At 35.0% G+C, this 13,580-nt stretch overlaps 1 protein-coding gene across 1 annotated transcript in view; it reads right to left on the bottom strand.

Annotated features, from left to right (window-relative positions):
- The window catches only part of CCDC171 (coiled-coil domain containing 171), a 146,006-nt gene that overhangs the window by 85,344 nt on the left and 47,082 nt on the right, over positions 1-13,580 (bottom strand). Inside the window, exons 12-16 of the mRNA XM_064641049.1 lie at positions 11,102-11,205; positions 8,182-8,271; positions 6,117-6,317; positions 4,097-4,264; positions 2,032-2,220 (exon numbers count right to left, since the gene is read on the bottom strand). Of these exons, the coding sequence (XP_064497119.1) occupies positions 2,032-2,220; positions 4,097-4,264; positions 6,117-6,317; positions 8,182-8,271; positions 11,102-11,205 (752 nt within the window). The remainder of the gene's footprint in view (positions 1-2,031; positions 2,221-4,096; positions 4,265-6,116; positions 6,318-8,181; positions 8,272-11,101; positions 11,206-13,580) is intronic.

Genomic DNA, 13,580 nt, shown 5'->3' with positions numbered 1-13,580 from the left:
GAAGACAAAGTAACAATATCATTAGCTTGGTGCAGGACAGCAAAAATCACTCATCTTTCCTTTTTAGAAAGGAATTAAACCCTACAAGGGGTTAGTTCACTAAAGTGCTTGCAATTACACTCAGATCTTTGGATGGAAAATGCAGCAAATTTCTACAGTTTCCTTGTAGTGCTAGAATAAGTGTCCTAGAGTGAGGAGACCCCCAGTTGCACAATGAAATACTGACAAATTATATTCCACTTGCACTGATTATAAAATTTAATTAATAAAGTCCGCTAAAATCATTAAATTTAAATATTGCATTCTGTACCTTTATGTAAACACTGGCAAGTCAGTAAATCTAAAAGATCGTTTTGAAGACATTCCAAAACTAGTGGCACATTTTTCCTTGTTTCCTTTGGTAATAAGGCTGTGACAGTCTGTCTGCACACCTCTGATCAAACAGAGCAGAGACCTTGCAGACAAATATGGCTAGCAGGCTCAAAATACAACAGGTCAAATACAGTTTGGAAAAACAGGCAATCAGGATTAGGGCAGCTCTAATAACAGACGTTCATGGATCCCAGGGAGGGAAAGTCTTAATTCAGTATTTGCAAATCCAAAGTCAGTCATGTATTAGAATTCCAGAAGAAATTAGACTGTCTTCTTGATAGTTTAACACCGAATGGTAAAGAAGACAAACTGGAACATTGGATGGAAAAGAGATTGTTGAATCACCTAAGTGTATACAGACATTGCAGTACCTAGATTACACACTACCAGTTTGCACTACTCCAGCTGTGTTAGAAAACATGTCCAGACTTTCTAAGGGAAAACAATTCCCTTTTAGAAACTCAGTAGTCTTGTACAGTAAGTTGATAGATAAAGGTTTTTTCCAAAAGACATGCCTAATTTGTGCTCCACAAAAGAGAGACACATTTTCAGTACATGCTCGCCATGCTCCTACACAATTCAGCTGTGAAGACTGGCAGGTTCAGCACCATGCCAAGGAATGGCACACTAAACTGCACTGATTTTTCACAAAATACTACAGTTCTGAAAGAGATGACTCAGACCCTATCTTTATTGCATAAATCCACTTTTTCTTTAGGAAGGAAATCTCATTTTTAAAATTAAAATTAAGCTGCCTTCATTCACTATTCTTTTTTTTGGCAATGATTTCATAAAAGGAAACTACAGGTGAAGTTTAATATAAATCTGGATGCCACTTATTCCACTCACAGGGACATTTCTACAATTGTAATTTCTGATGTAAAATGTAAATATCAAGCAAAGAGTATCTACAAGATTATAACTCATTCCTAATAAATTACCATTGAAAGACTTCCAAGTCTGAAATCTGAGTCAAATACAGTATTATTCTGATGAAGTAAGTTTCAGATGGCAGTCACAAATAACAAGGCATATCTTATTTCTTCTATTTCACAAGACTTTTAATCTAAACACATGTAAAGGAATGTGATTGAAAATATAGTGATCAGTGGTTGTAGAATAACAGCGAACATTCTAGATTGCAATTAACCTTTCTAACAATCAGTGGCAACAGTTTTACACTTTTTACACTTTTTCACCTTTTTTTTCCTTTTGTAACAGAGTCCTTCAACAGCATTGAAATCTACCACTGTAACTGCTAATTGCTTCTTAGGGTCAGAATGTATATACCTAAATTTATCCCCCAATGATACGACATTACTGTTACTCTACACAGTCTTTGCAAAGCATGACATTGAAAAAATAACTGCTGCCCTATATAATTCTTAAAGTTCAATCTTGCAGCCTTAATATCCTCAAAAAAAAAAGAGTCCCTAGCAACTGTAGGTCAAATTAGGCAGTTCACCTCTGGAATGTTTTAACAAAGTTATTTATTTCTTATTATAACTGAAGTTAATACACAGGGTTTTGGGTTTTGTTTGGTTGTTTGTTTTTTTTTTAATTTTAAACAACCTTAAACTGGTTAGGGGCTTAAACTACTGAAATAATCCACTAAATATTTACAAGAAAAAAAAAAATCAGAAGTTCACAGCACCATACCTGTGCCCTTGCATGAACTCCCCCAAGGAGACCTGAGCACTGCTGTTCCAAATACGCTTTTTCTTTCTGCCAGCAGCTTGCCTGTGTTTTCATCTGTTCAGCCATTTCGTTAAAAGCATCTTCCTGGCTCTGCCGAAGATCCTTCAAAGTATTGGACTTGTTCTTACAAATATATTCTAGGTGAGATATCTGTGTGACAAGCATTTAAAAAGAAATTCTCTTACCTCTCTAAACACCTTTTTACTTTATTGTACATATTAATTTAACCACAGACTATTCCAGCAGAAAACGTAATCTGTAATTTCTTCAACATATTCATTAAATGACAGATTATTTATTTGAATTGTGCAACAAATGAACAAAAATTTGGTTTCAGTTTTGCCATCCTTATACAACCTTGCAGATATTTGGTGCTTTTTTTGTTGAAAACTTGAACCGGACACTTCCTGTATTTTTTTAAAATAAGTGCATTAAATCTTGTGCTGCTAAAGTAGTAATCTGAGTACACCAGTCCTTTAGCAGTTTGCAAGAATTGCAAATAATAAGTAAAAAACCAGCCCTTAATTTAATTTTTGTTTTAGTGGAAAGCCAAGACGTTATTAAGTATTGAAAGAATTTCAGGAAATTTTAGCGTACAGAATGTTTTTCTCACAAATAGCTCACTAGTTTATGATGTGTTTTCAACAAGTGTGAAGGGATTCACTCTGTGGATAACTTTGCAGCTCCCATGCAAACTAAACGGAGAAATTAATCAAGTTAACAATGATCTTTAAATACACACATCTACACACTTTTACTACTAGGGAATGTCAGAAAGATACCTTGAAAATAGGTCACACAGAAATGCAAGAGAAAAATTTTGTTCTCAAGAAAGAGGGTACAACACAGGTAACAATACTGTTCAAAATCCCTGAAAAGCTAGTAAGTACATGAAAAGAGCCCTAGAGACCTCACAGTCAATATCAATAACCATACTAAATTAAAAAGCAAGAAACAATACGACACAACACCCCCAAACACTCTCAACAATGTTTACTCCCTTCTCCTCTATTCCCTTTCCTCTTTTACTTCAAAAGGAAAATAGAAATGCACATCAAATCTGAATAATCCAGATTTTATCCTATCCCTCTTTAGTAATTTCAATTGACTGCTGGGGTATTTATTAAATGATGGGCAGAGTTAAAACAATTCACCGTAACCATCCCTACACTTTACTTGAGCCAAAAGAGTGGTAACAATTCCAGAAGATGACAGTTGTTCAAAAGAGCTTTTCCCTTTCTATGACTCAAAACCAAAATGTCAAGGCAGCCAAGTTCTGGAGTCACTTTACTACATTTAGTACTGGCCTGATCAATGGAGCCAGAAAACAAACTGAAATTCTGAAGACTGGCATATGTTAGCCTGTGAAGTCAGTTTAACTTATTTAAAAACTTATTTTCTTTCCTAAAAATGCAGGGATTTCTGTGGAGAAAGGCCATGAAAACTTGCTTACATCAGAATAATTCAGAAAAGTACAGCTTCTTCCTATAACAAATATTGACATGTTTTATAAAAATAGGTATTTTCTATTTGTGTTTCTGAATACAAATTTTATAATACATAAATTACAATTAAATGAAAAAAATACATTGGCACAGCACCTCTGAATCATAAACATATAATTTAAAGATGATATTCCTAGAGTAAGTGCATTTTGTTTCTGTTTTACGGTAAAATAAAGACTTGTTTTATTAGCGTAAATGACTAAGTTCTTTGAATTGCTTCATCAGTAAGATTAATTTATTTTCTTTTAATTAGGTCCCTGTGGCTAATATTGGCTAGTACTATTAGCATGTCCTGCACTGAAACTGGAGCTTAGAGACTTCATACCGACTTCAGTCACATTTACATGCCCACAGCAATGGCATCAAACTGAGTTGTAGACAAGCCATAATTAATGGTATTGAATTATTAACGTCCAAATCTTTTTTGAAACAAGATGAATGTCAGTCCTTTTTAATGATACTGTGATGAGGACAAATGTCACTGAATTTAATAGAGGTAGATGGTGCCTAAGGACACTTACCTTCTCATTAGCCCTGCTGAGGTCTAAGATCAGGGCATCAACATTTTCCTGCAAGACTACACAAAGCTCAGACCAAGAGAATCTATCTAGGATGCCTTCTGGTTGTTTTATAAGTACACGGCCTGCTACCAAACACTGGTATAAGCTATGGAGGAAGGTTAGTTTTTCCTGAAACAAAAAGAAAAATTTACTGTTGTACCCAAACAGTGTTAGAATCTAAATACATGCATCATATGGATAGTAATACAAGCAGGTGAAAAAAATCCCACAAAGCTCATTCTCAAACCTTTTATAAAATTCCTCAATTGCTAATATTTGCAGTCATACATATCAAAACAAGTGTAAGAAAACAGTTTTTACAAAATTTGTCTAATTAATTTTTATACTTTATGTCTAATTAGACATAGAGTATATAAAGAAAGACCAGTCCTGCAGTGGCCACAATCAGGAGCTGACACAGATAAAAAATTCCATGCTATTAGTACATGCAATTTATTTATTCATGTTAACACTTCCAGTTACATTCAAACTGTACCCACTTCCAACATTTGCACAGCATGTAGAAAATTGTCTGATTGGCTTGGCAGCACAACACACCGTTTATACAACTATCACTCTAAAGTCTTTTTAAAACTGTTTTTGTATGGATCATGAATGAGACTAAATGGCCAGATAAAACGGGCTTATAGCTTCATCAGTTACATTCCACAAGCCATGTCTAATTTAGTTACACTGATTTTAGCCAGTAGTATAATAAATTGATGCAGGTTATAAATAAACTTTAGCAACAATAGCATGCAACAGAAATTAAAGCCTTCATGCTTTTAGTACATATATGCAACTTAGCAACTTTGATTAAGACAACAACAGACAACAACCTCAAAAGTCAAATTATTGTAAATGTTCCCATTGTTTTTCAGGGGCCTTGGATGAGGTTTTACATTAAGAAATTGTGGATAATGGAGATGGGGAACTAGGGTTTTTCTGAGCCCTTTCCATCACACTTAGGTGCAGTTGCTCACAATTATTTCATGGCATTTTATGCAATTAAAAAGAAATTGTAATTAAACTTTTTTTCTAACAGATCTGCAAATTCTCCAAGGAAAACCCAGTGTGCCACCTTCATTACATTTTTGCTTGGCTGTAATAAACCGAGGATGATAATTATCCATTTGGGGTAAAAAAGGGGATTCCAAGACCCTAAATCAATTCACACATGTTGAATGCAACCACAGTGTTGTAGACATGCAGACTTTACAACAGAGCCAGACTTCTAGTTTCCTTCACTTTAATCATTATCTGATGTGTGTAACAATTTCAGCTGTTTCATGCGGACCCTATTTAAATACCAGACTGTAAGAGTGATGGAAAGAATGTTTCCTTTTCACTCAGTTGGCATCCATATCCAAATCTGTGGAAGTAATGAGCTCAATATGCACGACTAAAAGTACATCATTGCCAATGCTAGTACAGAACCACTTTACTGGGGGGAAAAAGCAACAAAATTAACATCTCTTAATATATATAAGGAGAGAGATAATAGTTCTGAAATAAGATGTTGTGAACTCGTTCCTTCATATAGCACACCACAATGACATAGTAGATAACAAATAAGAATTTCTAGGTTTTGTGGCCTGCATGCAAAACTACCTCAACGATATGTGAATTAGTAATAATGATAATGACACTACTCTATGTTCCAATTGTAAAACATTTTTGTTAACTTTTAGTTTGAAAGAAAGAAAGAATTGTTCGTCAGGTGTAGCTCTTAAATATACTCAGTTGTTCAGAAATTCAAAATGCTGGAATGATTAAGCTACTAGTTCAGATACAGAAGAAAGGAGAACTGATACGTCCTGAGATCTCATAGATATTAAATACATATTTCAAAATATGTATCTTAAAATCATATTTTAGAGATAAATCTGTTAAGACTAAGAGTAACCATCTGATGTATGTAAATGTATAAAGTTGAGATTAAATAAAGACTCTTTGACAGTCATCTTGTCTCTAGTAATACCTCCATATCCTTCTGGTAAGCCCTGGTAAGCTTCTGGATTTCATTTTCTGATTCTGTGGCACGTACTTTCTCTTTCTCCCAGCATTGTTGTACATCCTGTAGTTTCGTTCTTAAAGTTTCTATTAAAGTCTCTCTGTCTGCACACTTAGTGTGCAGATGATTTAACTCTTTACTGGCATCAGCCAGGGTATCCTGAGTTTCCTGTAAGACAGAAGCATGGAACAGAAAGGCTGGTAAGAATTTTAGTCTGTGAAATGTTACCTCAGTCTAGCGGTCATCATCTGAGGAAGTAAAGCCATAAAGCCACATGTATTCATAAGATTCCAGGCTAATTCAATATCTGAATTTCAAAATTGACAATAGGCCTCTTCTACAGTTTGTAACTAGACAATATGGCCACCCCTGACTGGTAAAAGCTCCACAATGCAGTGACCTTCAGAATACCCTCTACCCCCACAAATGAGATGCAGAATGCAGGGACACAACTTATCCTCTGCAGAGTGCAAAGCTCTCAGAGCTAGTGAAAACATACATTATTTTCTTAAGTAAATCTCTGATCTGTTGTAGCTGAGTCTGCAAGCAACACAGCTCGTGTTCCTCACTGTATTTTTATTGCCATGAAAAAAAAATGGGAGGACCCTCTTTGGAGGTTTGACCATGGGAAGTAACTGAATAATCAGAAATGGTCATAAATAGAATCATTATGTTACCAGCACCAAATTTCACCAGGTAAACAAAGAAATTAATAAACTACCCCTTTACAGTCAAAATATTTGTGAGACAGAGTGGACAGATACACATGCTTTGCTCTCCTATAAGCACTGGATTTCCAGCACTGCTAAAGTTTGCAAAAGGTCAAACTGAAAGCATTGTTCATTTTTCACAAAATCGTAGCTTCTTATATGGAAAATATAATAGAAAAGATACTCCCAATTCATTAGACAATGACTTTTATTCTTCTTCATGAAAACATTAAAATATTAAAACAATGTTAAATTTCGAACACAAATGTTTTCAGACTGGATCTAGCTTTTGCTTATCTCTACAGTTTTATTACTAAAAATTTAAAGAGATTTGAAACTGGCATACTGCATAAAAACCAGCACTATCTGTGTGTAGCAAACTCAGTTTTTTCAGGAAGAATACAAATATCACTTGCAATGGGTTGCAGAAATCTTAGGTGTCTTACAAAGGTGCTGGAACAGAAGCAGGTGCTGGAACAGAAGTCTTCCAAACATAAATTAGTAAAGAAAGTTCAGATCAGATGACAAGACATCATCTGCAAGTAGCCCTTAATATGAAGATTCAATGAATGTTGCAGAAAAACACTGCATAAAAACATAACGCAGCATATTCTCAGCAAAAGAGACTGAAAAACACCAGGTTTAGAGACACACTATTTTGGCAATAATACAATACACTGCCAGTCAGGAGATTAAGTTTAACCATGACTCAGGACTTCCTCACTCCCTTGGCTGTTGATGTAACCAGACAGGACATCACAGAAGTGCTGTCAGCCAAAAACAGAGACAAAAAAAAATTCTTGTTCAGAAAGTAAAGAAAAGAATTCTCAAGTGTTTTTATCAGTTCTCAGGTAGATTTTACTCTAAGAAATTTTAGGCTGCATATTGTATAGGTGTTAAAGACAACCTTATGCATTACATGCATTAACCTGATAAACACAAACAAAAAAAATTAATAAAGGAATGGATATGTTTAAGAAAATATACCGTCATATGAACAGAGGTAATTAAATTCCCCTTTTCTTGAGAAAAATATTAAAAGAAAAAAATACTGATGCCAATTTTAATACAAAACAGTATTTTGCAAATTGATAAATGTATTTCAAGTTATTTCAGAAGTACAATCATTGAAATGACCAGTTGTGTAGTCTACAGTGGTAACCAGAATAAAGCAGCATGGCTTAACAAGCTTGCAAGGTAAACTAGTCTGCTCAACAGAACAGAATGATATGGAGACTTATTCTCATAAGAAAGATACCTTAAATCCAGAAAGATAATTTTTTGAGAACTTTAAAATTCTATGCTAAATTCATTAAACATACCTTAAGGTCTTGTCTTAAAGTACACACTTTCTCCTCGGATATCTCAAGGTCTTTTGTCATCTTTTTACACAGAGCCTTCATTTTCTCAAACTGTAAAATATATGGAGGTCAAACTGGCTTTTACAGAAAGGTTGCATGACCCCTTCAATATAAAGGAAGAACTTTGTATATAAAAGTAAAACAACAAAATTGATTTCAATTCCTTTGACAGTTTTTGTACTCCATACAATGTAATTAATGTGCCATTACAAAAGCACTAAATAACTCTTTTATAACGATTTAAGATACAGAGTAGTGGCAGAATCCCAAACTCAGTCCACTATTAACTATCTTATTAACTCTCAAAATATCTGACAAGAACATAGAAATGCACTGAAATGCACTTGAAAGTGTAATAAATTTAGATTATGATCTGAGGAGTGGTTTAAGAAAACAAGTTTTCCACTCGGTGGCCATTCGCAGAAATTGTCCAGCTATAAGCATGGGTCTTTACTGAACACTCACATACTGTAAAAGCAGCAAAGCAGCAATGTTCCCGAGAGGCACAGTGACTACTGAATCTTCGTAGGATTACAAGCAACTATCTTAGAGGTAGCTCATGACCATAATGTGTACTTTGCACTTTCAGAAAAGATAACATATCAAAATAATATGTCTTTGTTTACATGATTATGAGGCTAGCAATACAAATGCCTGAAAGAAAGCATGGATTAGAAATGTATTCTAGTACAGGTTACTGAAAGCACCTGAGATTTAACGAACAACTCAGAAGCAAAATACTCCATTGATAAAATTTACAAATTACTTTGGAAATTATATTCTTGTTTATTTTTATATTTTGATGTCAGCAGACCTGGCAAAACCCTTAGAAATAATTACAGTAAATTACAGAATGCTACTGGAATATTTCCAGTCTTTTTGTTGGATTACTATTCTTTTTGCTCTCCCTAAACATTCTAGTGGTCTGCACTATACAAAAAGTTAGAAGCTAGTTGTCTGCAAAAATCAAAACATTTATACACCTTTCAGTCACACGAATGAACTAGATCATTTAATCTAATGTTTAGTACAGCCAGTTAAAGATGACACATGACAAGTTTACCAGCATATTTCAAGTATACATCCAGGTGTACACATACATTAACAAATTCATCAATATGTGGAGTCTTGTTGAAAATCTCTCTATAAAGAGAACATCTAATAATTGCTCAAAACGACACCCTTACTGTTGTGTATTAAAATATCCTGGTTTTACTGCACAGTGCCCTTCATAGTACCCTTGTGCATTATTGTATTATTAAAAAGTTTTATTATTAAACATATCTAACATAAAAACCCAAAAGCAGCATTCTCTGTGGGGGCGAGGGTAATCAAGAAGGACAGAGCATTGCCCTTTCTATGCACCATAAAGGTGCTCAGTGATCTCTGGCTCCATATGACAACTTCAGGGTCAGTCACACGCAGTCCTACTGGGAAGTCTTGTGGCAGGTTATCTGTCGGTCCTGCTCTGCTTGCGATTTATTTTCCTTGACAGTTCATTCTTCTTTCTGTCAGAACACTGTCTTTGCTTTCTTAGAAGCCACCCCCTTGGTCTCCCCACTGCTGTCTCTGGCACAGTTTCACAACAAAGCACATCACTAAGCCAAAGCCTGCTGAGTCGACTTTTCAACTGTGCTGCCTATCACGTGACATTCCTCCTCCCAAATAACAATTCGCTGTGGGTAATATGTTCCTAGTTACTCTTCAGCTTCCAGACTTGGGTCTCAGAAGAGTTTCATAATGACTATACACATCAGTTTTCTTATCTCACTGGGAGAGACTTAACAGAGCTTGCTGTTTAAAAAGTATAATTGTTTCCATGGTCACTTATTTTTGTGTCCATTAAACACACTCAAAGGTCTTGTGGGAGACTGTTCTTTTCACAATAAAAGGGGCAAAGCTGATATACTTCTCCTTTTTTTTCTTTTCTTTTTTTTCTTTTTCAATGTTGTGAGTGACTACCTAGACTATGCATTTGTCAAAACAAAAGACAAAACCTAGAAATGAAATATAGTACTGACATTTTTACAATCTTATCACACCTTGCCTTTCTGTATTTGCCAATTTTATGCAAACATAAGCTAATTACAAGTTTGTACAAAAAGTTTTAATGGTGTAGTTAACTTCTCTCTACAGCCTTTAAAGCCACAAGTTTATAAAACATTTACATACAAGAGGAGTAATTTAGTCACCTTACCAATACAAATAACAAAATAAATGCAAGACTCTGACTTCTCAGCCAGTGAAATAAAAGGACAGTAGGACTGAAGGAAAACATCTGTTTTTTTTCAACCCTAAGAATCCCAAAATTGAAATATTTCCATTATCCTCTCAGATAACTTAAAGAAAGTATTGTAGTGGTCCTATTTTAAGTGAAAGGACAGCAAAATACCTCCAGAAGAGATTCCAGGGAAAACACACTCTTTCCAAAAAATTACACTGGTTTTTAAAAGTACAGAGGGTATGATCATTTGTATAACTGATAGCAATGACTACTGAGGCTCAAGCGCCGTGTATTTAGGAATATTGCGGTATATGCTGCCACACTCTTAAATCATCATCTTTTAGCTAAAGTCTTAGATATGAATAGTTTCTTATCCTAAATATTTATTGAAAAATAATCCCAAAAAGGTTTAACAAGAAAACAAAACTAAATTAAACTAGAAAGACAAAAAACTCTACTCCCTGTCTCCACAAATATAAGTGAAACTTCACTGTAGGGCAAGCTTAGAGAAATAGCAGTGACAGAGATTATTTCTTTAGGTATACTTGAAGCTGTCAACTCAACATTCCCACTCTTCTGCCCTTTTTTACAAGCAAAGCATATGTACTGCTGCAGGCCAAATGCGATACATATAGAGCCAAACATTGCAAGTGTTACCTCATTAGAGGTATCTTCCAGCTTGTTCTGGTAAGCTGTCAAGATACACCTCAAAGTCTCAAGGACAGAGCAACTTGGCGGTTTATCTTTGTCGTTGCAAGTGCCTGAAGGAAAACACAGAATGAAAATTAAGCCTTAAAGCCACAGAGAGAAAATTACTCATCCTGGATGAGAAGTATTAAAACTAGTCAGGGCTTCAGTGACAATACAAAATGCTGAACAGCAGCCTTGTTTGCCACAAGAGATGCAGCTGAATAGCCACACTCTCACAGCAAATGTAGCTGAAAGACTATAAAAGCCTTAATTCAAGATATAGACCTGTAAATTCTGGATTACATTAACACTTTATGTATTTGGTATGCAGTCTCACATATAATTCCTACCATGGTCAAGTCTGTGTTGTTCAGTCAGATAAGCCAACTTCAAAACCACATAATTAAACATTTTGAAAAGCATGTAGTCTGAAAGTCAAGTATGTTATACTTTTTCTGACATTATTTTGCTGTTGTGACTAAGCATGTCAATGCAGTACTTCATTCACTTAAAGCTTTACTGAGCCAAAGATCAAATCATTATGTTATGCTTGGAGAAACATAACTTAAAAACATTTTAAATTATCTTGAATTTCATTCCAAAGGAAATAATTTTTTAAAACTATTATCTGTCTACACAGCTCTACATAACTTTTCAATTATAAATCTGATATATCCATTATATACACACTACACTTATTTATTAAACATTTTTACAGAGACTTCTGATCTGGTTGCCTTAATTAAGGACATATGAACAAGTCTGACCATTCCATAGACCGTACCACAATGCACTAAGAGAGTAAAACAACACTATATCGATCAAGAGGTCACAACATTTTCTTTTTTTTCTGGTGTTACATGTCAATACCAGATTATTGACAGATCATTGTTAGCACTGTTTATACTACTATGCAGCATCTATAAACTTATTTTTACAGAGTCAGGGAAAAGCAAAATCTTAATAAGGGGACACCAGAGCCCTCTGAATCCTAAAGATGTCCCAAATAGCAATGTTACACTTAGAATCAATGTAAGAATTCATAAAATCGGACCTTTTATGAGAAGTTTAGATTTCACCTTGAAGAAAGTGACAAGGGACACGTTACTATAATTTTTATCACTTAACCACAGCTACAGCTATACACAGGGCTCTAGTCCAGTCTCCTCAGTTACAAGACCACCTTCTCAATGCTACCCATTGTAAGAACATTTTGCAGTGATCCTGTTGCACAGAAAAAATTAACTACTATTCTTCCATACTTGTAGCTCTGGAGAAGCAGTAACTCACAATTCTCATTTAGTTTCAAATAATACCTATTAAGTCAATAAAAGCATTTTCTTCCATCCAATAGTTTCTATCAAGGTGTCCAAATAATGGGTCTTCATTTCTTATGAAGTCCCAACCTGCAATGCTGTCAAAGAAACATTAATTTACATCATGTTTGCCAAAACTAGACTTTTGCCAGTAAATTCTCCATGCTGTCATTTCTTACCTTTGCTGCAATCCTACTTCCAGATAGCTCAGTCTGCCAACAGAAATACTAGATTCAACCTTTCTGCACTAGCTGAAAACAAGTCTATGGTTAAATGTTGTCCATCTTCATACAACTATTCAGGAGACATGCAACATAATCCAAATGGCACTCTGCTGCTGCAGAGGCACTCTGTCAGCAATATAAAAAAAAAAAAAAAATCTGGAAGCATATGCCCAGTATTGCCTAAGAGTTTGAGGGTAGAATTTTGAGAAAATGCCAAGTTCAATAGAAGACTATCAGGAAGTATACAAGTGAGTAAACTCTTAAACCTGCTGCTCTGGACTTTCTGCTAGTAGTACTGGGCCTGGCTAGGATAGAGTTAATTTCCTTCACAGAGGCTCATATGGTGCTGCGTTTTACATTTTTGGCTAAAACAGTACTGGTGGCCTGCAGTAAATGGTGAGGCTAACTCAAAGCAGCTAACACTCTTAGAACTTTATACCCATTTCACTTTTTTTTAATAATACTACAACCACAATTACTTTTTTCCTGAAATGGAGACAAATTTACCTGAGAACAAATTCTGTTGCTGAATAAGTGCAAAATATGATAAACTGAACAGATACAAAAGGAAAGCATGCAAATGGCCCAATAACAATGCTGTGGAAAATTTATAAAGGTCACTGAAAAAGGAGAAAACATGGATTTATGCTTGTTATTATGGTATGTATAAAGAAAAATAGCTTTCTAAAATTCTTTAATCTCAAAAATATAAAGTCTCATCTTCTCTTTCCTGTATAGCCCAGTAATCACAGTCCAATCAGCACTTAAGGGGCCGGATCTTTAGTATTGACAGATTTTTAAGTAGATCTCTCAACCCCTTGAGCTCAAAGTTGGAAACGAGAACAAGAAAGACTGCCAGGTCAGGTGTGGCTCATGTAGCGCCTCACCTGCTAATCAGACTACAAA

Source organism: Pseudopipra pipra, chromosome Z (genome assembly GCF_036250125.1).
Source record: "Pseudopipra pipra isolate bDixPip1 chromosome Z, bDixPip1.hap1, whole genome shotgun sequence".
Taxonomy (NCBI): domain Eukaryota; kingdom Metazoa; phylum Chordata; class Aves; order Passeriformes; family Pipridae; genus Pseudopipra; species Pseudopipra pipra.
Note: the sequence above shows the minus strand (reverse complement) of the source record. Positions and strands in the feature narration are given on the sequence as shown.